General features: G+C 35.4%; 1 protein-coding gene and 1 long non-coding RNA gene across 2 annotated transcripts in view; one reads left to right on the forward strand and one right to left on the reverse strand.

The window, feature by feature from the left end:
* Positions 1-27,406, reverse strand: part of LOC124258753 — an 83,859-nt gene that overhangs the window by 30,551 nt on the left and 25,902 nt on the right. Inside the window, 7 exon segments of the mRNA XM_046692835.1 lie at positions 273-484; positions 4,178-4,201; positions 9,073-9,827; positions 10,126-10,775; positions 14,125-14,166; positions 18,967-19,011; positions 23,539-23,746. Coding sequence (XP_046548791.1) covers positions 273-484; positions 4,178-4,201; positions 9,073-9,827; positions 10,126-10,775; positions 14,125-14,166; positions 18,967-19,011; positions 23,539-23,746 — 1,936 coding nt within the window.
* Positions 20,501-20,895, forward strand: LOC124258798. Its single transcript, XR_006893686.1, has 2 exons — positions 20,501-20,825; positions 20,859-20,895. It is a non-coding gene; the product is annotated as an uncharacterized LOC124258798 (long non-coding RNA).

The following is a 27,406-nucleotide window of genomic DNA, read 5'->3' on the forward strand; positions in this document are numbered from 1 at the left end:
GATACAAACGAAAATATTCCAGCATTTGATAAAACACACAAAAATACCCCTAAAACATAAATATATTTAATAATCAAGTAAGAGGGAATTAAAAATAAAAACACTCTGCAAGATATAGTAATTCATTTCTTAAAAATAAGATTACTTCAATGCAAGCATTGGAAGAACAAACAAGTGAAGAAAAAGGGAAAGTTCAAAGAAACATCGCCAAAAATACAAAGCAGAGAACAAATAAAAGCAAAGAATAGAGAAACTGCCTATAGTGCTTGTACCTTAAGCAAGTTAAGAAGGTCTTCATTCAAAGTTTGATTACTACTGGAAAACCCAGTGTCTATGCCCGAATCTTTTATTTGACGGTCCGACGACCCGCTCTCATCATCGAGGGAGCCGCCTAGCCCTTGCTCAAATTGCAACATTTTAGCATGTCTATTTGAAGGCCGGGTGGACCTAAGAGAGGACCGATCGCTGGTGCTTTCTAGATCCCCTAGAAAGACGAGAAAACATTGAGTAAGCTGGAGTGCTTACCGGTACTAAATGTGAGGCACCATCCACCCCTGCCCGGCTTGGTCATCTACCACAGCTGCTGAAAGGTCTGACACCTTTCATCACCAAAACACAGCTTGTCCTTCTCCCCTTCTTACATAGGATCTAATTATGCCCTCTATTAACACTCATCTCTCTAGGTCAGCATTACATGACTTTGGGGTAGTTGCTTAAAATCATGTAAGAATTGCTACAGGGAAACAATTCAAAGTCTTGATATGGCAGTTTCTAAGTCCCTTTGCCTGACATGCTTGTGTTTTGGAGGTGAAAGCTGTTAGAGTGCCGTGACTTGGAGGGATGGGCTCAGTCAACAACAAACATTCTTCATAACTCACCGACAGAAATTTTTTGATTTTGGCAGCCAGGATTTCATCCCGTTTCCACTGTTCCTCTCCAACCTCATACTCCCCTAGATTCAAAAATCAAAATCATTCTTTCTCATCCTTAAGCCTGTGGAATGCAATTCATGGTGAGAAAAGATGAGGAGGATCAAATCCGAAGATAAATGTTTCAGGAATTTTCTTTCCCATTAATCCCTGCTTAATATGAATTAAATGTAAAGACATATCCACCATACAACTATTTTGAAGATAATCTTCGGGAATTCCATTCAGTGGTCAACAAACTATTAGTTTCTTTATGATAAATTAATTATACTGTTTTCACTAATTCTCTATCAATCAAACATATAAACTATTGATTTGTATTTAACATGTAACGTTTTCCTCTCCTATACATAAAATCAAAGAAAAATCATTATCTTGATTGTCTGAAATAGAACAGTATTATTTGCAAAATTAATGATCAATGCACATGCAAATATGATGGTAAGTGGAGCAACACTGTAATATATATATCACATGCGACAAATCTATCCACACTATCCTTGTGCCCAAACTGGTACATATGTTTAGTATTTTAGTGAAACAAAATAATCTACCTGAAATATTGCTCTCATATAACATCCTATATCAAAACTATTTTTAAAATTTAAAAATTCTTGCTGCTTCTTTTCTAGGTGCAATATTTGCATCAAATTTATAAATTGTACCTAGTAGAATCCAATCTACTATCACTGCATAAAAAGAATTTTTTTACAGTAAATGTCTTTGATAATTTGTCTTACTAGCAGGAAAGTATTGTATGTTAAACAAATAACATGTAAAATGATTTAGCATTTCTGTTGAAGACATATGAAGTGGCATTGCCATGATTTCCTTTTTTCTCAGAAATTCTCTAAAATATCCAACTGCATGATTTTGAAGACAAGAAAGTATATTTACATCAATTAGCTGCTTAAAATCTCGTATGTAAAACACTGATTGTGGAAAGAAGTGTGCGGCGTAATTTGTGTTTCTACATGTGCACTGCTTCTAGTCTGCCACACCTATTTCATTATAAACATACAAAATATTGAACAAATGCACAAAATAAGGGTGCTGTTTTCTGACATTTGTGCATGTATTACAGTGTAAAAATATTGGACACAGTTCATGTGGAAAGATGATAATGACTATTCAGTTAATTTGATGGAGCCTTCCACTCACTTTTTGCTCAGTTTCTATTGAAATCGATTTTATACTTTATATCTCCTATTATTACATCAAAAAATTATTAATACACAGAGCTATTGTGTAATTTCATATTATTGGGGATATTATCATTTCATCTATTACTGATATTAAATGGATGATAATAAGTATAAGACAGAGAGTATGTTTAACCAACTGAAATATTTACAGTCATCTTGATTTTTAAGTTTGTACTAAATGCAGGAATTCTAAGTGAATCAAGCTTGGCTTGCATATTTGAAACTTTTCACACTAATAAACAACAAGAACACAGTACTCTTCATGGAAAAGATCAATGTTAGAAATAGTTTGAGACTGAAGCAGATCCTTCATCAGGTACACTTTGAATCAGCATACTCCAGATTGTCTCTCCAGGTTGAGGAGTACTGTGTTCTGTGTCTCTATCTACTTCAGCAAGACAAGACTAGAAATCATACAACTAAATATGTCACCACTAAAATGACACATAACAGCTTGCAACATCATTATGAATCAGTAAAGCTACCAGGTTGCTGAAATTGTTGGCTGGTCTTTCATTAAGGTATCATAAATATGTGAGATTTGTATGACCCTTCTCTGAAAAGAAGAAATTCTTTAAAGTCAACTAACATCAGAAACCGAGGGAACTCTATGCTGTCTTACAAATCTCACATATATTACTGAGTGGGCGGAAATGCCAAGAAGCAGTATAACGCTGTGTATCAAACTGTCCAGATGCAATCAATGATCTCCATCCTAAACGTAACTGACAAATGAGATTTTTCCATGCAGGAAGCAATAAACAACAAACTTGTAAACTGCTTGATGGTATATGTGATCTGATGAAATATGTAGGTATTGTCTGAAATGTGGTCATTACCATACACACTCATACTGTTTGAACACACCCAGTGGGAACAGTCTGACACACGCATCATACTACACTCAGTAACATTTGATGGCTTATACAAGGTATAAGGATAAAATGACCTAACAATTGCAACATATCTGGTAGCCACTTGTTCGACACCCAGTAACACAAGTCAAAATTGATACATCAGAAAAACTAGGGCTTACAATTTCTTGATGGAAATGTACATCTCATTAATGTAAAGGACAAGACATTATCATTGGAATTTCAGGCTGGTAATGAACTATTCAGCTTTAATCAAATCTTTAAATCATGTGTGAAAGTGTGTTTTATTTCGAAATGGAGAGAAGAATTCCGTATGAGTTGTTTCCTTGATGCCTGCATAATTAGGTTTCTTTTATCATGTTATATATGTCATAGTAACAGATCATCTTCAAAGTTTGAAGTCATTTCACCTAACAAATAATAAACATAAAAATATTCAATTCAGAAATGAAAACAGCCTTCAATGTAATATATTTTCAATATCGATTTAGTCAAAAACTATTTTCATGTATCAAAAAAAGTTTAGGGATAAAAATAGAATAAGAAATTATGACCTACACCTTTAACAAATTGCTGAAGACAAATACAAAATTGGAAGAAACATATGAAAGTAAATATGTCTGAATCAATGAAAATATGTAACTACTGTGCCAAACTTGCACAAAAATTAAAGAAAATTATTAAAGAAACAGTATCTATTAAACTATATAATTTTTCAAACTATGTTAACACTTCAACTATGAAAGATCTGAAATATAAACTATACCCACAAACAGGAACAAAAGGAGAAAGGTAAAAATATCAGCTTCCAATAATTTTATGCTATTTCAAATTTATAAGTCTCCTCAATATAAACAAAATATAACATTATTTCTGAAAGCATTTATCAATTTCAAGAATATATGTAAAAAGATTCACAAAAATGTTTTTTTCAACTCAAAACAAATAGCAATGTTTACCATGATCATGACCTGAATATTCAGTTCATTGCATTTTGCCTCCAATGTGTTAAATGTCTTTTGCCATGTTGGCATGTATTAGAGTTAAGTTTCCAATATATTCTGATCTTTTCACACAAATAAGCCCTGTTTTGCGAACAGTCAAAGTTATCTTGTGTTGAGGGTAGTCATGATATTGTTCAGTAGGACGGCAACAGTTATATTCTTACATTTATGTGATCGCAGTCGGGAGCCTATACCAGCCACCATTGCAAGATGAAAGGAAAACAAAAGCCAGTTAAAGTGTATTCAAGGATTGAAACTGGTAGAAAAGACTTACAATGAATACTTTGCTCTTTGGTCCATGGTAACATCATAAAACGTTTCAGCAAGTTTGCTACTTTGTTCAAGGTAGCGAGCACTACAAAAATTGAATTCGTAATTCTTTGAAAAAAAAAAAGATCTCCTTATGAAATCTCGTTAATCCTTGATGTGTGTATCAGCCAATCTACAGTATACTTGTGGGGAAAAGTATCTGCAAAACATACTTTTTGATGGCAATAATGATGAAGATTTTTTTAATGCATGAAGTGAAAAGTAAATTGTTGCCAATAAAATGATTCAACTTGACAAAAATTGGATAGTTTATGAATTTTAACATCTTTATGAGATGTAATGAAGAGAAATCTATATATCACTATAAAATGAAAATGCTATCAAAAGGACTTTTCCAAGGGAAGCAGTGACTCCTAGAATATCATGTTTATGGTATCAATCATTCTTATTACAAAGCCTACAATTACTTAATTGTTTCTGTTGAATTTTGAACAGAATTCTACAAAATGTACATATTTGATAAGGGTCCTAGTTATGTACATATAACATAGATAGAAACCTACAATAAATCACTCATTATACTCTATATAAGTGATATGGCACTCATTACAGAAAAGTAATCACTCCAGTTTCAAACCTTGGCTGTTTAAGTTTCATGGCAAAATGCTTTGAAGCCCTTCAGATGTCCTATGTGGACTGAATTCTGTGAGCCTAATGCAATAAATCATTGGTCAATACTGACAGACCCATTTCTGTCAAAGTTTATTGGAGTCTATTTAATCAAATGTAGATATTATACATGCCAGCTGCTTTAATTTAAATGTCAAAGCATTTTGCTTGGCAGAACCATATAGCGACAGAAACCATTCACTTCTTAAGTCATTACCTTCATCATATTCATGATCTGCTTTAAGTCAAATGTCAATTTTTCAAATGAGATTTTTTTTCAGCAAAATCAAAACATCAAATTTATAAAATATTCCACCATAAAGCCAAATGTTGAAGGTATTTTTATTCTGTACACATTCCATATTACTGTTTTTTCGTTTATAAGACTACAAATTCTATGAGTACATAATAAACGGCAGATTATGCAAAGGGTTTTTCATAGGAAGACTGTACAAACACTGCATATTTGACATATATTCAAGCAGATATATTATCATGAGTCGTAATAAATGTAACACATTATCATAGTAATTGTGCTAACAGTTTGGCCAAATCTTTACAATTCAGAGCAGTATCAATTTTTTTATGTGTGACATATATTCACACTCTCAATGCCGACAGTGAATCTGTTATTTTCGTATTTATCTGATATGTTTTCATTTGAGAAATCTTATGACTTTATGGTACTTCACAGATTCAGGCAGAATGACTAAGAATGAATGGTTTCCAATTATACAATTAAATAAAAAGCCAACAATTATCATATACATAATTGCTATATACATTAACACACATATTGGCAGGAAATAAATGTCATACTGACTGCATCTGATATAAAACAGTATAGACCCAAGCAACAGTGATAGTTAAGCTTTACACTTGTGACTGGCTGCAACATTATCTAGGTCTATAATATTCTATCCCAAAGCAATTGTTTTAATAAAATTCATACTTTGGTGCTGTGTAATTATCAAAAGTACTTTTTAATATTTAAACAGTGTCTTATTTCCATGTAACATCTGGAGTGACAATGAATAAATTCTGGTTTGCATTGCCCTATTTATCATCTGTGAACTACATTTGGGTTTTAATGAAATACACTGAATGAACCTTTCAAAGGATGAACAAAGTGGAACCACCGTTTCTTAGTCACTGATTTTTGTTGGAATGTTCTGTTTCTAAGTATCAAGCTATACACTCCACTGTTTTAATTCTTTAGACAAAACTGAAGCAGACAAAGTTTATGCCCAATCTGACAAGTGCCCAAGAACCAAATATACATGTCTTACCCTTGTAGATGCTTCACCAAACTTCTTACACATTTATTTAGGTTAATTTATAATACAAATCTTGACATGTGAAACCAATTAAAGATACTACTTCAGGGCTCCAGATAAGGGCCGTATCGGCATATGTACAGATAACAAATATGCACGATACGGTAGGAAATAATTTAGAAAACATAGCCGATATGCACCACGGTAATAGTGTAGGATCTTAGAATCATGTACAGACGTATTTATCTGAAAAAGTATTTGTTTAATTTTTTATTGACCTGTTTTCACAAGACTAGCAATGTTGTGGTGCATATATGAAACGAAACACAAGATTACTGATACTCCATTAAATTCCATTCAGTACTCTAAATGTACTCTTAAGGTTTTCGAGTACTCCTATATTGAAAAAATAAGGAGTACGTACTCCTGATGTTGAATAATTATCTGGAGCCCTGCTACTTTTGAAATGAAACCAGAAAGAAGTTTGCTATTTAAAGGACCTGAGATTGGTTGTAGATCTTGAACACCAACTAAAACATCACTTCTTTTCAAATGTGTTTTGATGATTATCCATCTTTCAAGTCAAGTCAATATGATTTCGCGTATATACTGACATGTTCCGAAAGACCACAGAATTTGATGTTTCTTTGCTTTAAAGTGAAGCATCAACTCATCTATAGGAACTACTTTAATTGGATCATTTATTGACCAATATGGTTTCATCTTATTGCAGTGAATTGGCATAGGTTTGAAATAAGATTAAACTAGTTCTTGGAAACACAACATATGGCAAGGTACAATCTATTTCATTAGCAATGTCATGCATCATTATCCGTACATTAATTCAACAGATAATGAGGGGTAGATGAGTTGAATTCAACAGGTTCACAGCTCAATTTGGACAACATAGATGTTTGATTGGCAATTTAGAATATGCTATTTAGTGAACAGAAAATTTTCTGGGTTTCATCTTCTTTTTAATTGTATGGTACAACGTTTCAGGACTTGTTCTGGCTCCATCATCAGGTAGACTGTTCTTTAGTTCTACCTGATGATGGGGCTTTGTTACTGTTCTTTAGTTCTACCTGATGATGGGGCTTTGTTACTGTTCTTTAGTTCTACCTGATGATGGGGCTTTGTTACTGTTCTTTAGTTCTACCTGATGATGGGGCTTTGTTACTGTTCTTTAGTTCTACCTGATAATGGGGCTTTGTTACTGTTCCTTGGTTCTACCTGATGATGGGGCTTTGTTACCTACCTGATGATGGGGCTTTGTTACTGTTCTTTAGTTCTACCTGATGATGGGGCCTTGTTACTGTTCTTTAGTTCTACCTGATGATGGGGCTTTGTTACTGTTCTTTAGTTCTACCTGATGATGGGGCTTTGTTACTGTTCTTTAGTTCTACCTGATGATGGGGCTTTGTTACTGTTCTTTAGTTCTACCTGATGATGGGGCTTTGTTACTGTTCTTTAGTTCTACCTGATGATGGGGCTTTGTTACTGTTCTTTAGTTCTACCTGATAATGGGGCTTTGTTACTGTTCTTTAGTTCTACCTGATGATGGGGCTTTGTTACTGTTCTTTAGTTCTACCTGATAATGGGGCTTTGTTACTGTTCTTTAGTTCTACCTGATAATGGGGCTTTGTTACTGTTCTTTAGTTCTACCTGATAATGGGGCTTTGTTACTGTTCTTTAGTTCTACCTGATGATGGGGCTTTGTTACTGTTCTTTAGTTCTACCTGATAATGGGTCTTTGTTACTTTTCTTTAGTTCTACCTGATGATGGGGCCTTGTTACTGTTCTTTAGTTCTTTAGTCATCTTCTTTTTATTGTATGGTACAACGTTTCAGGACTTGTTCTGGCTCCATCATCAGGTAGAACTAAAGGACAGTAACTGTTCTTTAGTTCTACCTGATGATGGAGCCAGAACAAGTCCTGAAACGTTGTACCATACAATTAAAAAACGATGAAACTCAGACAATTCTCTGTTGGACAACATAATTAGATTGAGTATTTTCCCTGGCCACAGGAGCAGTGACCTATTTATCATAGGTTACACAGATGACTGTCAACAAACATTTCTGACATTTGTTTTGTTACATTTAATCTGTTACAGGTTTCAACAAAATTCATGTCAGTTTCCTGCCTTTATAATCTTTACATTTCAAAGTGTTTCATCTCATTCTCCATAACAATTAGTTGACTCCATCCTACATTAGTACCTTGAAAGAACTTTGACATTTGCAGTGACATATGTTTAAAACCTATTCCTTACAATATGCTTATCAAATCTAAAATCATTAGATGACAAGTGAACTTTTGTCCATCTGTAATGGAATCACACTTTAAATGATTAAACAATTGTGTTGCAATTTGGTTGACATGCCATTTGTCAGATGGATTTTATACTACTGTATGATCTTATCGGATTAATGGTTGTTCTTAAAACATCAGAGACAGCTGAAATGTCATATTGAACATATTTACCGCTTACAAAGAAACCCAAAATACCATGTTGATGTTTGTGTTTCTGAACAACTTTGTCAACAATCAACTGGTTTTGTATGGAGATAAGCAAGAACTTACCAATTCCTTACATTATTGATAAAAGAAGACATATCCTCATTGTTACATCAAAATCACTGACAGGAATGGTATGATGATTGTTACGAGTAAACAAAATTATATGATAAATATATGATAACAGTCTAAGCGGATAAAAGATTATTCAGTAACATTGTCCCTGGGTTTCAGTGTAAGTGATTTAGTTAATTACTGAAACAACCACATTTCATTAATCTGATATTAATAAAAATAATATTTTACATGATTTTGATTTTTACCTTTTTCGCTGACACTTTCACTTTCAATTTCTTGCTCCTCACAGCTGGAACACTCTGGTGTTGATCGTATCTCATCATCAGAGCTGCTCAGTGAGTGTTGCCGCTGCTTCTTACCTCGCTTGTGTTTGTGAGGTTTGGGTGGTGGTGGGCGAACACAGTCAGATGGATCTGAACTCAGAGAATCATTACGTAACATACTTTCTAACTTTTTACGATTATTCCGTGTTGTCCGTGAAGCAGCAGAGCTAGGATCTAGATGTTGTTTCTTATCACAGAATCGGTCCCCATCTCGACCTTCCTCTGAGGCTGTTAATTGTGTATCACTTGCATGATCAATTAAAATTCTATGCCTTGGCACTTGAGAATCTTTAAAATTTTCAATCTCTAATTCTTTATTATAACGGTCCCCTCGTTCTCGACTGGGTGACCTTCGTTGGTCCTTCATGCTACGTTCCCGATGATGCCTGCTGCTTCCACGTCTTTCAACCCGCACATCCTCATTTTCAGTTATGCGTCCATCACGAGCATCTACACCTCGCCCCTCACGTATATCCTGTGAATCACCATGTGTTCCGCGGTAATCCTTTTCGGGATACTCTCGACGTCCATTCACAGGTGATTGTCGATAACGTTCAGTTTGTCCATCTTTCCGTCTGTCCTTGCCACTGTCTTTCCGTCTGTCCAAGTCTCGATCATCCTGGCGCTCATTATGTCGTCTCTCATGTGAAGCTTGAGACACCAGTTCTCTTCCATCCCTAAAATGAAGGAATCATCCCAGAGACATTTCCAAATGATCCTTTTAATATAAATGAACACATATCTTGGAAGATTTCCTCAAATATTTTGTACCTTCAACCAAATGATCAATAGCACTATACTGTGAATTTACATTTGATTAGCCAGCCTGTGGCATATTCTAAAGATACCATAACTGACATCTATCTTCATGACTGCAAACCTTTAAAAAATGTAATGTAAGCAGCTGTCCATAATGTTCATATGACTTGCCAGTGTGTCACATGATTTACAGAAACTAATCAGTATTAGACATACCTATGTCTCTCTCCTCTTCTTTCTGTTGGTTCTCGATGTTCCTTCCCACGTTGCCCAGTTAATGCCCTATCAGAAGACACTTCTCTAGACCTCTGTCCCCTATCACCATGACGATCACGCTCCACGTGATGATTATCTGCATAGCCATCCCTATATTTTCTATCAGTCTCCGACAACCTGGACTCACTGTGAAATCTGTGTCTTGCAGGGCTGCGTTCTTTCCCCCTACCTCTTTCTATCTGTCCATGTTCTCGTAACTTTTCCTGTTCTGAGATTATTCTATTATCACTAGAAGACCCGGGTCCAGCCGGGGTATTTGTCAGATCAGCTGATTTCTTCTCTGTTAGTGCATCTGACATTGAATACTGTCTCTTGAGTTCTCTCCCTTGTAAACTACCTGTTCGACTAAAATTCGATTTTTCTATATTTTCCTTCTCAGATCCTTGACTACCATCTTGTTGAAGCATCTTTTGTTTCTTTTCATTCGGCGGGCTAGTAGTGTCTAGACTTTTTGTTAATAAGTTTTCACATGCAGGAGTTTGTTCTGGCATGTCTAAAGACACTGGTCTTGCCATGCCACCATGATACCAAGCACCTGTCTTTGCAAGCAGTTCTTGTTTCTTCCGACATAAATTGCATGCCCATATAATCTGAAAACAGGTAAATATTAACAAATTAAATCATGCATCTTCAAGTCAAATCATTTGACACTCTCAGCTGGAATTCACAGCCATAATTGAATCTGAAACGAAAACTGAAACGTTTCATGTCAGTGACATAAATGAAGATCAAAGACATATTTCAACAAAGCAGCATCCAATAAAAACTATGTAGGCAATTCTTTACATGGTTCATGGGTAAACCTTTCTTCAATACAAATATTCTGGAGGCAGGTTTACGCCTTCATCCTTAACATATATATTTATATGTCAAAACGATGAATTGGTTTCCTTGAAGGCTACAGTATCTTCAACAGCAGTGGTAATGTCCATAGTCACTGGCGCACAGGAGAAACCACCAAGGAAGTGTTCCAGGTTGTGTTCCAAGTACAAATTCACAGAATCGAGAAGACACATTTATGACATCACAACTAAAAACATGTTGAAGGATTCTGCAAAGTCCCTGCTTACCCTGATGGCGACGCAGGATGGCTGCTGCTAGTTGAAAGCTCCTGCATGTTAGCTGTGACTAAATGCGTATGTGCATGTGTGTATCAGTACTGCAACATGCTGTCACTGACGCTGTAGACACCTAACTGGTATCTCTTTCACACATACATTACATACATCAGGTACTGTCATTTCATTACCACAGAGAGAAGTTATTATGGAAGAACATGTTTCTACAGATGACTTGATGTAGGTATATGACTACATATGATTTGATGGGAACCAAACCTTTTTTTATTTGTATCCTAGAACTACTATCAACAGATTCAAAACAATTAGAAATAATTCAGCACTCATTGTCCCATTAAGTATATGAACAGGTATAAACCAGGTATTTCAGTGAGATAATTATTTATTACTTCTGTAAACATAGTAAAGATGGATAAAAAAGGAAAGGAAAACATTTTTGTTTGTTTGCATTATCTTATGAATAGAAAATAAACAATAATATTTATCTGTGAACTGTTTGATGCCAATGTTATTCCTTTATTTATCATTATCATAAAAATATTAGGTCATCCTATAATTTATCTGTAATTCAACTTAAAAGGATTCAATGGGAAGAAGTTGAAGAATATGTAAAGGGTCCTCAAGGTAGAAATAAAACTGACAGGTTTTTAATGTTTCTGAATGAAATTCTGATTGACCTAAATCAACTGGAAACAATAATTTAGCACTGACATTTACATACAAGAAACTGAAACTGTTGGTGCTGACAAATTACATAGGGGTGAGCGGTGTTGGATACAATACAATTGCTCACACGTAAAGGTCAACAGTGAGGCCACTTACAGGCTTCCAGACCTCAAGTATCATGTGGCATGGACATGACTTCTCTTCTTGTTAGAGCATCTTTTCATTTGAAAAATATTCAATAGTACAGAAAATTAGCTTGTTATGAAGCCAACTCAATGTGCATGATGCTTCCTTCAATTTCACTTGGACAACTCTTACTTTCTTTAACCAATGGTTAATGGTGTGAGCAGCATGCCATGTCTAGGTTCATTTTCTAATCCAATGGAAATACTGACAACTTCATCATGTGCTGTATATGCTGACTGTAATAGCACTTAGTAATTCAGAAGTAGAGTAACTCTGATACCAAAGGGATATCATGCTTTATAAAGGATTGTCATTAAGAACAAGATTCCTTATAACTTATTGGAAGTGATTACTAAAATTTTCAGTAAAATTTAATTCCATGAGCAGTTAAGATTGCATGTTTAATTAGATGCTTATAAGCCATGACAATACAGCTCACTTATGCTTTTCTGTGTCCTCCTCACTTTGTGGCTTGAAAATACATAATGTATTCTGACTGACTAGGTATTATACACAAGACTAGGCTTCTACATTTGTTTGTTTTTGGATCAGGTGTGCCATCATCACTCCATGCATTTATTGGACAGATTTCATATGAAAGCCTACACAAATTAGCCTTCCACATTCTGATTACTGACTATAGGTATATTCCATTACAAATGTGTGCAAAAAAGAATGGTAACCCTACCTGCAGATAGTGTAATTCTTTCATGACAGTGGTTTTATGAAATCCACATTGCCTTCTCTTTGCAATGCATGACACTATCACATGATGAGTAAGTATACAACTACTTAGTTTACTCATTAACTACTATTGTCTTTTCAATATTACAGCAATGTATTAATACTGGCAACTTGTAAACATTTTCAGTTTAAAATTTAGAACATGTTGAAAAGTGCAAAAATGAATTCACTTTTTATACTCATATGACATTTTCAACATGTGTTACTCTACTGTCCAGAAGACAGTTACTGTTTATGGCACCAGTTGACTTAGTTTCAACAGAAGAGCAGTATATTGTTCAAACTAGTGAGACATATTACATTACCTCATGTTTATATATACATTTAATAGAGATACTTCAACTATCAAATTGTTTTTTTCTTAAAACCTAAATATATTTCACGCTCAATTCTTCAGGTAATGTATTCTGACATATAAATACACCTCATCATTTGTATTTAGAGTTGTGTTGAAAACTTTGCAAACAAAGTACTGTATAATTTCAATTTATACTATTATTTTATTATCATAATATTTTTAGTTTTAATTTCTGGAAGATGAAATTACAGTATCTTTTCAAAGAATGAACCTAATAAATCAGGTGTTAAAATACACAATGATGAGAGATGGAACTAGAAAAATAAGAAAAAAAAGACCAACCATAATAAACTTGGTAGTACAACTTAAAATACTATTTTTTAAGTATTATGATTGTTTGCAGTCATTAACTGAAACCAAACAAACTTCATCTTCATGATATCATATAGGAATGTAAGAACTTACATATCACACTGGTAACCAGTTGAATCAATACACCAATTAGGATGGATAATCCTCAACAAATTCCATAAACTTGGTATCACGATATGATAAACAAATGAGAAACTATTTCATGTGAAATGTCTACCTGCTAAATAAAATGTAACCTAACACTTAAGATAAACTTAGATAGATGTTTTTGAATGTGTGAATTATCTGTACACAAATATTAATTCAAATCATTTTGACACTACATTATATTTAGGATAAATACTCAAGCATTATATTAATACATGGTTTCTAATGTTATTTTACTGTGTAAGGAATCAATTTAAATCATAAGGAGATATGACCAAAGGCCCATGTTATGCCAGTGTTAATCCGAATATCTGACATCTACGATATCACAACACACTCGTGTCTGTTTATCATACAGACGCTGCAAGTACATCAGTGGTTTCACTTTGTGGTATGTTTGGAAGCAGGGATGTATGGAGGGAAACTGTGATGAAGGTGGTGACCTACCTGCATATCTGGCTGCAATCTGAGCTCAGTCCATTTCATTGTCTGAGGAAAGAGAGCACACTTAGACGCACACCAAACACCCACAACACAAAGTGAATCAGACACTGTCTGGCTGGATCTACACCTACTACTACTTTTAATCTTTGTATGAGTGTGATTCTCAAGTACGATTTGCAAAATTGATTTTTTCAATCATACAAATGTGCCCGTAACATTGCAAGTGAAAATAATAATTGTAAGTGAACCAGATTAACATATTTATTCCAGGTATAGATTTAAGTCATCCTTTAATGTAATTTATTCCAGGTATAAATTTAAGCCATCCTTTGATATAATCCTTTTTACAGACAATGAAATGGACAGAGTTGTGCTATGAAGCTGTAATATTGCGCTGTGTTAACATAGAAATATAGTTAGATAAATGTTCGAGTACAATATAGCTGAGCAACATTTTGCATCACTGTATGATGCAGAGTACCAGTTACAAAACGTCATCACCGCAAGTTGACAGACAAATATTTTTCATTGCATACAGCATTGGGAAAATGGGAAACATACAACATATATACACAAAGTATACAAAAACTTGTCATTGTATAGGTGCCAGAATAGAGATATATATTCTTTGTGGAATTATTGTGAATAATTGTATCTACACAAATGAGTTTTACTTTTAATCTGCACAATATGTTTAAGTTCTTCATTACATTAAACAGGAAAGTTAGACAAATAAACTTAAGACGAAAACTTAACTACACTATGGTTTGTAGCTTTAGGCATCAACCATTATGGTTTGCTGAACATACTTTATCCAACATCACCATTTAACAGTTCAACTGGGGTGAGCAGGGATTAACTATAACATTCACGCCATCCATGCAAAGTAATACACATGCATAACCTACACCACAAATAGGTCACATTTTCTAAGACTAATTATCCCTACATTGTTAATGTATGATTAAATCCTCATTTTCCTAAATTGTTTGGCTGCAATTATCCTTGTGAGTCACAGTTGCTCCAGCTGATTCACAGACTCCACAAATGTCAAACTACGACCTGAGGCTGACGTCAGCTTGCCCATGCAGATTTATAAACTAGTCATAAACGGTTTCATGAAAGAGTTAATCAAAATGCTAATGTCATGCATTTATATCACACACTTTTTCGGATTTGTAAACATGTGCAATCAAAAACCTTGTCACCTTGTTTTACTTATTCAACTATCAACATATTTATTTTCCATCTGTTGTGTAATTATATCGAGGGCACCTGCTGCTCCCTGGGGAATGAAATAGTTCAACAAGTGCTGTATGATAAACTTAATAGATATACACTTTCTGCTCTTGTCCTATTCCCCATGGAATAACACCCTATTTCTGATGGCAATTGTGGAATAACACTATTTCTGATGGCAATTGTGGAATAACACTATTTCTGATGGCATAACACTATTTCTGATGGCAATTGTGGAATAACACTATTTCTGATGGCAATTGTGGAATAACACTATTTCTGATGGCAATTGTGGAATAACACTATTTCTGATGGCAATTGTGGAATAACACAATTTCTGATGGCAATTATGGAATAACACTCTGTTTCTGATGGCAATTGTGAAATGACACTCTATTTCTAATGGAAATTGTGAAATAACACTCTATTTATGAAGGCAATTGTGGAATAACACTCTATTTCTGATGGCAAGACATTTTCCATGTCATTAACATTTTGTAACTAATGTGAACACTTATCATGCTCAAGTTTCTCGATTGTGACGGCAGATGTACTTTGTTTGTACTTGTTTTGCAGTGCAGGTTATATGAAACATTGGGCAGATAAATTATGGAATACAGTCCCAAATTTTGTTGCATGAATTTGCCGAGTGAGTGAGTATGGACTTATGCCATTTCTTGCAGTATTCCAGCAATATAATGGCAAGGAATATCAGAAATGGGCTTCACATTGTACCCATGTGAGAAATAGAAAGTGGGCTTTCATCGCATCCAGCAATTGCTTAGACCACCCAACCACCCCTTGCTGCTAGAAGTTGTAACAGTTGTTACAATTCTTACATAGAATTATCATTTTCTGATGTGTTCCACATGATACCAATAAAAAATAAAAAAGTCATACAATTTTATCATGTAACCATCCAGCATAGTGTCTTCAGGTTTTCAACACATCTTTAGAGAGCAAGCATTTTATTTAGAGGATAAAGATGGCTGGGGTTGGTTCTGGGGGCACCGTCAACTAATTTATTCATTTAAAATTAACACAAAAATTGACAGTTAGATATTTTCTACAAAACAAACTATATCATATTTTTCACAACTGCCAACCAGTTTTGTTTGTTTAATAGATTCTCCAGAAATTGCTTATGCTTCTCTATGGTGCTGCCTATTTAATTCCCTTCAATTCACTGATGCCTCTCTCTACATTAAACCACATAAAATAAATTGCTTGGCTCTTATAACACAATTTTAAAACACAATGGAAGATATATCAACACTAAAAATAGTGATCTTTGCAGTTTGCCTGAATGTTCTGGTATATATAGATCAAAATATTTGTTATTAAGACTAGGTTCCTGAACCGAAACATGACATATAGCTCAAAAGAAATAAAATTAAAATTATAATTATCTGAGTGAGTGAGTGAGTTGGGTTTTACGCTGCTCTTAGCAATATTCCAGCAATATCACGGCGGGCACACCAGAAATGGACTTCACACATTGTACCAATGTGGGGACTCAAACCTGGACCTTTGGCATACCAAACAAACACTTTAACCTACAATTCTCTGAACAAGCTATTGTCACACCATTTCTAGTATGACAGAAGTAAAATTACAGCATGTAATCCTAGCAGCTTCTATTGACATATACATGTATATAAGGTACAGGGATGGGGATATTACAAAAAGCTTAGTTTAACTACTGGTTCAGGTGAGCTAAAATAGGAATTATCGCACTTGTCATTTCATCATTTCCAATGGAATGTTTTGTCACATAACTGATGCTGGTTATTCTAGGGCACTGACATATCATATTTAAAAAATGTTAACTGGGCAGTCAAACCATTTAAAAGTTCTTGGATTTTTTAACAATACCGTTAGTGCACCCGTAAGTTCATTTTACAGAATGCCATGAATAGGACCTTCCAACATATGAACTTATTATGTTATGAACGTGAGAACCTGCCTCAATTTGACAGGTAACACATTTAACTACTTGTGATAATGGCAAAACATAACATACACAAAACTTCAAATAATAGATTAAAATCTATATCAATATGTATCTAAACACACAATGTAAACCACTTCTAGCTGAAACTAAAATAATACTCAAACAATATCAATCAGTTTCATTCAGAACACAAAATTCAATGGAGAATCATGGTTGGAAATAAACAAACACATGGGGTATCATCCAATATTTATTCAACAAAGGAATATTTTTCTTCATTACAAAAACACAACACATCTAACAATGGAACAAAATAAGGTGCATAACTGAAAACTACTAGTCAAACTGCTTCAAATCTCTTGGTTTAGTAACTTCAAGATGTGAAATGTTATACGAGTGGTTCAAAGGCATGCTAAGTATTGTTTATCATACAGAAAAGCATAAACGCCCAAAACACATGACCTTGGTGAATTTGTTAAATCATGCATGCCAGAAAATTAAATTTAGTCAGCGATTAAAGACAGTTTGAAAATAACAAGTATCTATAGGACCAGCCATTTGACATTCTGTGGAAAGACCTTTTCAGCCACAAAATACATTCTTGTGAGATAGTTTTTAATATTTTTCTATTCATAGATGTAATATCAGGGATGGAAATAACCCATTGCCTGATGTCCGAGTCCAGTGTTTATTTCTGTCGGGCAAGCAAATTTGTATATCACACTGTACCGGTGTCCAGTTGACTTTCCAATGGTAATTATGTTGTTTATTTAAAAAATCAGCAGGAAAACGGTCGGTATAGTGGAAAAATTATCAGGGCAAGTGACTTTACATGTGCCACTGTACCGGAGTACACTATCAATTTTAAAGTTATTTCCACCCCTGAATATACGAGAATGTCTAGTTTTGATGATGTTTCTTGAAGAACAAATTAGTCTCCATACAACTCCCCAACCAACCTGAATGTCAAATGGTCGGTCCGTACAACAAGTGTCCTACAAATGATAATGCTGAGTACATGTAAAATGAAGGTATAGACTTGGGTAACACATGGCGAGGCACAATGGGGAGGGGGGACTGTCTGGGATGTAAATGGTGATCCCATGTTCATGCCAGTGCCTGGACATGCATTGCAGAAAACAATATGGGATAGGTATGACAAATCTGGAAATAAACCAACACACATGAACGATTCTACTCTACCATATATAATGGAATGGAATGGTCAGCCTTCTGTTCATTGCATTGGTTTTAAATTGTACTTTTGTTAGGTATATCAAATATATAAAAGTTCTAGTCTTTGATGTTCATCTTGTTGACTATAGGTGAGAAATATTTCTCAAAGTTACAAAATATGTAAAAACATTCTTTTCATAGGTAACAACCAAAGCTTTATTACTAAACAATGTGATTTTAACTGAAACGTATCTTTGGATTATTTAGGTATATTTGCAGATTCTTACAGGAAAAACACCATAGCAGATGAATCCAAAATAAACCCAATGGGCAGACATGTTCTGATTTCTGATGTCCTGTTTAGGTTATCATACATCCACAGTGCTGAATACCAACCAAACCATAGCTTCATTATAATCTAACATTCAGCCTATGACGCAGGTGCATTACACAACATAAAGGACCTTGACCTTTACCTTGGGTTCTGCCGTTGCACTGGCACCTGCGGCAAATACGCCAGGCTGAAAATACCACGTCCAGTAATATTGTAAAATATGTACAGTAAATATTCCTCTCAAGAAAATGAAACATTAGATAGTTATTTCAAATAAACCAAAACTCATCCGGAACTGGGCAGCAAGGAATCTGAAAAAGTATATGACAAATATAGAAACATGTTAAGATGGTTATTGTGGATCATCTTGTGTCCTAAAGTCTCCCTGACTGTCTTGTTGTATCTGAGAACAACACTCAGTTCCTGTTCATAGTAACTCAATCAATTTTTATTCAGTATTAAGGCATCAGGCCCACATACAGATAATACAATGAAGGTTATTTTGAACATGAGTGCTTCAGCTAAAATTTACAGTTGTCAAGTTCGGAATGTTGCTGAATATTTAAGAGAACTTACACCAGAGGACTGCAATTTGTTTTCAAACTATCCCTTGGAAACTTAATATTCACTCTGTGTGTATGTGTTGGACCAATAAAAAGGATGTCTTTGAAAAATTATTCTAAGCAAATAGAAGTACAACCAAATCATGTTTTGTTCGTAAGTTGTCTTTTTTTGTTCTTGAGGTATGACATTGAGTATATTATCAAGCTTATCTCTTCTTAATGATCAGGTTTTGCATTTCAAATACTTCTGACCCCATAGTTTTATATGTCAAATTTAGGCACAGGAAACAAGGACACAAAGAACATTTCACACTTTAAAAATGTTTTCTTCACAGGTGTGACTTAAATCTATTATGATCAATAATTTGCTGAGGGCTATCCTAGCTGCTAACCCTGGGATGCTCAAATCAAGGTAGATCTTAACAGTCAAAATGCTTCTTGCAGTTGTACTATTGTTAAGGTAAAATACCCTCAAATCTTCAAGCCCTTCATCAAGAATGAGATGGACAGCTATCCTTGCTGATCACCACCTTGCAATGTGACTAACTGTGGGTGATAATAGGATAAGACTGAACAGCATGCTATAACCAACAAAGATCTATAAAAACTGATAAAAGTCCTGATGATCAATACTAATTAACAGTCTCAATGATCAATACTAATCAACAAAGCTAACCCTGCGCACTTATTGAGCGAGGTTTTATTTCCCTGGCTCTGTCATCAACTCCAGTCATACCAGTGTCACAGGTGACAGAGATAGAAACTGACACAGCATAGCATTTAAAAAAAACTTATCTACATAATCAAAATACATTCAGTTGCTTTTTGTTTTGAACTACACATAATAGCAGACACTGCTTCAATTGCTTTTGAGTTTCTATGTTAGTGTCAATGCTAAACAAGTTTCATTGGAACGGCTACCAGTATTTGCATTTCTAGGCGGTTGTGTACTACAATGGGCTGTAAAAGTTGGGTGGATAGAGTTATACTGGAGATACACAATCAATCAATCAATGCAGTCACGTTAGAACATTCCACTGTCAGTGTTATATGGTCCAATCATGACTCAGTTTAAAGCTGGAACAAGAATCTGGGTGATGACTTTTGTCAAACAGGTATTGATGAAGAGTCCCGTTGTTTTGTTTCTTTCGTTCATTTCTGATCTTAAAAAAACTTGATGACTCTACTTGCTATGATAATCATGAACAGTGTTTAATTTAAGTTGCCGACAATAGACCTGTGGCAGGAAGATTATGCCTGGGATACTTTTAAATTTGTACTGGTCATGCTAGCAGTAAATATATGTGTTGATTTATTTAATTTTTGGCCATGGGAGCTGTGCCAATTTACACTTATCAGAGGGGTACACAAAGTCCGCAGTCTAGACTACCAGTTGTCCAGACTTCCGTTTTTTGTGGAAGTTGCATTGGCTGAGCGGGTTAGGCAGCTGACTTTGTTTTCTGGCGATTAGGTGGTGCCTGACTCTGAAGGTGTGAATTCGAATCCCGGATGGGACTCAACCCAACAAAAGTACTAGAATTTGTACTTTACTAAGAGAGTGTAATCCCAAATATAACATATGTTACGTGTTGATCTATTTGTGACAATAAAAGGCATGTTTGTAAAATGAGGATCTGAAGAATTTTATCAGGGTCTGCTGCTTCAAATGTCTTTGGGTCCTGATGGCACCTAGTTGATACATTTATAAATCTGTGACAGCTTCTTTAATGATTTATAATTTTATTGTGGAAAACAGTATGAAATCTGTGATATTATGATACTGTAACAGACGCTCAACCTATTCTGTTATCAGCCTTTCAGTGAGCAATAGTTTTGTTAGAAAGCATGGCCTAACTTTTTCAGTTTAAAGAAGCATTGCTTGGTTACCCCGATCACATGCTAATAAATTTCATTTTATTTATTCCAAACTGAAACTGGTTAAATGACATGACCTGAAATATTTCACGATGGTTGTCACTTACAAAGATTAATTACTATTTGTCACAGAACTCATCCAAGACCCAGCTACTGTGCACAAACAGATATTGCCTCAAAAATTACCAAATAGACCCAAATTCATAGTGTATAGTTTAATGGTCCTTCCTAAAATACGAGAGAAAACATTTATTTAGAGTGAGCAGTGACAGCTACATGTATGTGATGGCGCCGTAATATATAAACAATGAGGGTATCACAGCGTCAGAGAAATCAATAGCTAGTATGCATCATACCCTGGTTGGGTGACACAGTCGAGTCAAGTAATGAGATGTATTGCTTGGTGTGTACTAAACAGTCACACTTTGCTGGCACGGCTGAATAATGAAACACACTTCATTGGATGTTATCTCCCTTGAGTAGATCAGCCTGGCAGGGTAAATGGGAACAGTTTTCTCTGATGTTTATCTCTACACTATCAGTCGTCATCCTTAAAAATCAATTACTTCACAGAATAATTATAACTGGAATAGTCTTTTTATATTTATTTACAGTTTGCTTCTATAGGTATATCTCTCTTTTTTCTATGTTTGCCTTTCATGATTCATAAATAAAACTCATTTCTAAGCCTGGGCCCCATTCCTCAAAGCGATCGTAGCACTATGACAGTCGTAAGTCTGTGTTAAAGTATGGGAGTTACGATCATCTTAGAGCTACGATTGCTTTGAGGAACAGGGCCAGACCTAGATCACTTCTATTTGGGTATGTACAATAACCAAAAAACTGAAAGTATGATAAAAGAAAAGAAAAGAAATTCAGACTGATCTTATTCTATAACACAATGGTTTGTATATTGCACTGTCACCTAATATTCTTGTGAGGTGCGGATATTTTGGCATGCATAGACTGCAACAGAAGGGTCTTGCACTTGTAAAGCCAAATCTGCAATGTCTGACCAAATGATGCTAACACATAGCTGTAGCAGTATTACCCTAGTAAGAAGGCGATGCTCCCATGGAGAAGAGACCGAGCTATCTGGAACCAGTCTACAATCCTACGGTCATATGGATTTATTGATCGTCCAGCTTTCTTAGTAAGCATGCACCAGGAATCTGCCATTGCCCTTTCTCCCTCAATCCCTCCCTCCCACTCCTGACTCTGCTGCCACTGGACCTCACCAAGACAAGCTCTGGCTCCGGTGCTGGCACAGTGTGGTCATGCTGTCATCAAAACCATGGTACTGCTCACCCAACAGTACTCCAGCAGCCAGTATAGTTACAAAGCTGATGCATCTGTATAGGCATTAAAAGCTATCTCCATCATCCATAGCATTTGAAAACATAAAGCTTTTCTTGAAAAACATTTTAAAAAGTCCTTGTTCTAGAGATATTAAGAGTATGCAGACGCCATCTGTCAGGCCATTGGATAATGATGGTGGTACCCAAACAGAAGGACATTACATATTCAGCTAACCTCAACTTTGTTTGCAAAGATTTATGAATGTCTCAGATAACAGGGTGCTTCTTTTTTTAGCAATATCAGCAAATCTAAAGTGGCCTAATTATACACTGTCAGCATTCTGACATCAATGTCACTCATATCAGTACGTGAATGGAAGTATAATTCATGGTGAGATATGGTAACGTTGACAAAAATCTGCAAGAAAGATGATGCTGATTGTTCTAGAATATGACACATGTATCTTGAACCAATTTCTGATAGTGGATGTGATAGAAAAATAGTATTAATATTCAGTAAATATTATTGTGTGCTGACACTGGATCCTTAAACAACTGGAAGATTTTGTGTGAAGAATGTATCTAATTACAATGGGAAGTGCAGCACAAAATTTGCAACACCCAGAAAAAAAATTTGCCTATGACTTTTTGCAGTGACTTCATTTTGCTTGTAGCACCATGAGCAAGTACTCTGTGCCTGGAGTTGGGTGCAGTATAAGTATTATTTTTATCACGTAAATTTCAAAATATGAAGTTAAGAAAATATATTATACATTGCACCTCTGAATGAGAGAAAGATAATTATGAAAGAAATAATGTAAAACCTGCACCTGCAAACAGGGCCCTAATTGATCCACATTATGCAAACATCAGTAGATTTTTCAGAAGCAATATTATGAAAAACAAATAAACATAAAACCATTGATTGGATGAATGTTTTTCAGTGGAACTGCACGGATAATGAAGGTAAAGGGTCACCTTGTTTGAGCGTAGTGCCATCCTACCCCCACACCGGGCACATGACTTGAGATGGCAGTAGTGGCAGCTGTGCCCAACACCATCTGCAAACTTGGTCTTATGGCAGATCTGGCAGACGGCACCTTCATCTTGGAGTGGGATCTTCCTTGTTTCTTCTGTTAGCTTTTTCACCGATTGTTGATAGTTCTCAAAGTCATCCTGCATTTGTCTGTAGACAAATAGAATCGGTTAAACACTACATAAGATTAATTTATTATGTTAACTATAATATCAGAATATTCTAATATGGCATTGTCCTTAAAAAGAGCAAAAAATGTCATGTCATTGTCTTACAAATTGTTTTTCGCTCTTGAATAAGTTTCATTTCAATAATGATCTAACTTGTGTCATGAGTATGACTGAAGGAAAACAAAACAAATATATTTAATGCGCCAAGATAACATAAGCATGATGCTTTGCCAAGAGGGGTCATGGGTTGTTTAGTTAACTAAGGAATAGCATTTGCTTCGTAGAGTTTTGTTCCCAAGGAAAGCCAGAAACATATGACTGTGGGTAGCACTGAATCCTATTTCGAACAGATCATGTTTCCTTGTTTAGGAACGTGAGTGAGTGAGTGAGTATGGTTTTACACCGCTTTTAGCAATATTCCAGTGATATCACCGGAAAAGGGCTTCAAACATTGTATCCATGTCACACATAGAACCCGGGTCTTTGGCATGATGAGCGAACACTTTAACAACTAGGCTACCCCATCGCCCCTTAGGAGTATAATACCAGTGGTCATATGTTTCATCAAATGGGTAAACATCTGAGAAATACATTTCAGCCTTTCCTCCAACATTAAGCTGACACACCATGATATAACTGCAACACTATTCAAAATGACCTTAAGCACAACTAACTCTAACAACATGAGAACAGGACCATGAAGTAAAAGATCATCTAAAGTTTAAGTGCTGAGTGATCTGATTTTTGGCTGCATATACTGGCACTTCCACTACTGACATCATGGGTGAAGAACTATTCATGAAATATCTTGCTTGACAACGGTGTAAGATCTACACTGAAATGATGCTATTACGATAAACCAAAGGTTGTTGTCCATAAACTGTGTCTACCTTATGGAAATATTAGTTCAGTAGTTCTGTAGTTTCTGAATATATAGTTAGTGAATGTACTTAATGTGCCTTGCTTGCATGTGATATTTAGATTCAAATTTGACAAAAGCTTTAATATTTTGCTCAGCTGGAGCCCAAAGGTGTGTGCATGGTTTAAACACTAGAGCTTTATATGTTCATCGGTATATCTTCCCTACCTACAAAACCAATATGTAACATGTGTTTTGATATAATACTATCCACTGGTTTCAAAATATCAAATAAACAGATACAACAAATCAATATTTTCCCTCACAACTCAGCTTCAATATTCAGACAATAGTCGGCTCTAAATTCTAATGCAGTCTCACAGTAGATTAACAAAAGGGTCCAAATACTCTGCGCCAACTGAACCCGATCCCTGTATATCATAACAATATTACAGACATCATTCACATTGGCTAATCAATAAACATTTTTCACATTTGCCATCTCCCATTCCCAGAGGATGTTGCAGCCAGAGCAACCATTTTATTGTATGGACGTACACATTCATATGATCACACAATGGTGTGCTTTGGGCATGGCTGAAGCCATGTATTCCATTGGATACTGGTCCAAATACTGGTTCGGGTTCAAAGCTGTATATATGACAACCCCCCAAAATAGCAATAACAGATTAAAGATAAAATCATTGTTCTATAGAATTAGTATTTCTGTGATTCACAAGTGAATCCTGTATTTATTCCCATCCACACTAGCGTATCACCAAACATTCCATCCCCTACTCACACAGAGAGGGAGAAAAAGAGGAGAGAGAGAGAGAGAGAGAGAGAGAGAGAGAGAGAGAGAGAGAGAGAGAGAGAGAGAGAGAGAGAGAGAGAGAGAGAGAGAGAGAGAGAGAGAGAGAGAGAGAGAGAGAGAGAGAGAGAGAGACTCATATTATCCAAATCAAATCTAAATAAGAACTTGCAAATGATATTTACTGTTACTCTCAAATCTAACATGGCAGTCAATAGTTTCTAGTCATGCAAGTGACCTTTGATTTATTGATTTACTGACCCATTGCTCATATATTTGCCACAGTATCTGTCCATTTCATGTACAAAGTGGACAATGTATTATATATCACAGAAATAATGGACTGAAACAAAAGCACAGCTGGCTGAATCGTTACTGTGAGTTGTAAAAGTTATTAAATTACATGTCAGGATTCCTTGGCAAATGACACATTGATTTACTAAAAATTACTTCCCACTTAGTTTTCACCATAATGTAATATTAAAACAAAGTCAGTTGAATGTGAGTTGAAGATTGGTCACGCCCATTCATGACAATAGGCTCCAATATTGTGAAAATTGAACCTCCAATAATTTTCAACTGATGTCCACCCTCCAATAGATTTCAACTAATGTCCACCCTCCAATACTTTTCAACTAATGTCCACCCTCCAATACTTTTCAACTAATGTCCACCCTCCAATAGTTTTCAACTGATGTCCACCTTCCAATACTTTTCAACTAATGTCCACCCTCCAATACTTTTCAACTGATGTCCACCCTCCAATAGTTTTCAACTAATGTCCACCCTCCAATACTTTTCTAAACCCTCCAATATGTGTCCACCCTCCAATACTTTTCAACTAATGTCCACCCTCCAATAGTTTTCAACTGATGTCCACCCTCCAATACTTTTCAACTGATGTCCACCCTCCAATAGTTTTCAACTAATGTCCACCCTCCAATACTTTTCAACTAATGTCCACCCTCCAATAGTTTTCAACTATATCCACCTTCCAACACTTTTCAACTAATGTCCACCCTCCAATAGTTTTCACCTATATCCACCCAGTTTTCAACTAGAAAGTGTTTTTACTCTTAAAAACAGATGTCTCCCCCTTCCCCCAATTCAATGTTGAGACCTCAAACACTTCATTTGATTCCTTCACTTTCAAAATCTCTAAGTATGAAAAAAAAAATTGAATAGAAAAAAACAAATCCCCCAAAGGCACATCTACATGATATGGAGGGGCAGTATAGCAAATTTGGTGAAGATGGGTCAAATAGTTTCAGAATTTTGCTCCGGAAACGAACTCTACCCTTCAAAACGTCAGAGTCCAAATTGTTGCCGTGAAAACAGAAACAATTTTTTTGTCAAAAAATACTCAAACCCCAAAAGGCACATCTACATGATATGGAGAGGCAGTATACCAAATTTGGTGAAGATTGTTCAAGTAGTTTTAGAGTTGTGTTCCGGAAACAATGAGATTGTCAATGCCGTCGGAAACTCAACCAAAAACAATGTCTCCCGACCCTTTGGGGGGAGACATAACTAATATCGACCCTCTAGCAGTTTGTTTATCCTGCAATAGATAGTCATATTTATGTCATAACAGATTATGATTGTTGGTAGTCCTACATAGAGAAGCATCTTTTCAGAAAAGAAGCACAATGATGTACACTTTCGATTCTGTTCTAATTCTGAAATTACATCATCACGTAGAAACAAGCTCTTGTCACTCCTTTCAAGTACTGTCAGGGTTGTTCCTACTTAACTACATCAACCCGGGAAGATATGGGTTAGAATGAGCCTTCAGTAACCCATGCTTGTCGTAAGAGGCGACTAATGGGATCGGGTGGTCAGGCTCACTGACTTGGTTGACACATGTCATCGTATCCCAAGTATGTAGATCGATGCTCATGCTGTTGATCACTGGATTGTCTGGTCCAGACTTGATTATTTACAGACCTCTGCCATATAGCTGGAATATT

Source organism: Haliotis rubra, unplaced genomic scaffold, assembly GCF_003918875.1.
Source record: "Haliotis rubra isolate DU_JTF1 unplaced genomic scaffold, ASM391887v1 Scf70, whole genome shotgun sequence".
In the NCBI taxonomy this organism is placed as follows: Eukaryota; Metazoa; Mollusca; class Gastropoda; order Lepetellida; family Haliotidae; genus Haliotis; species Haliotis rubra.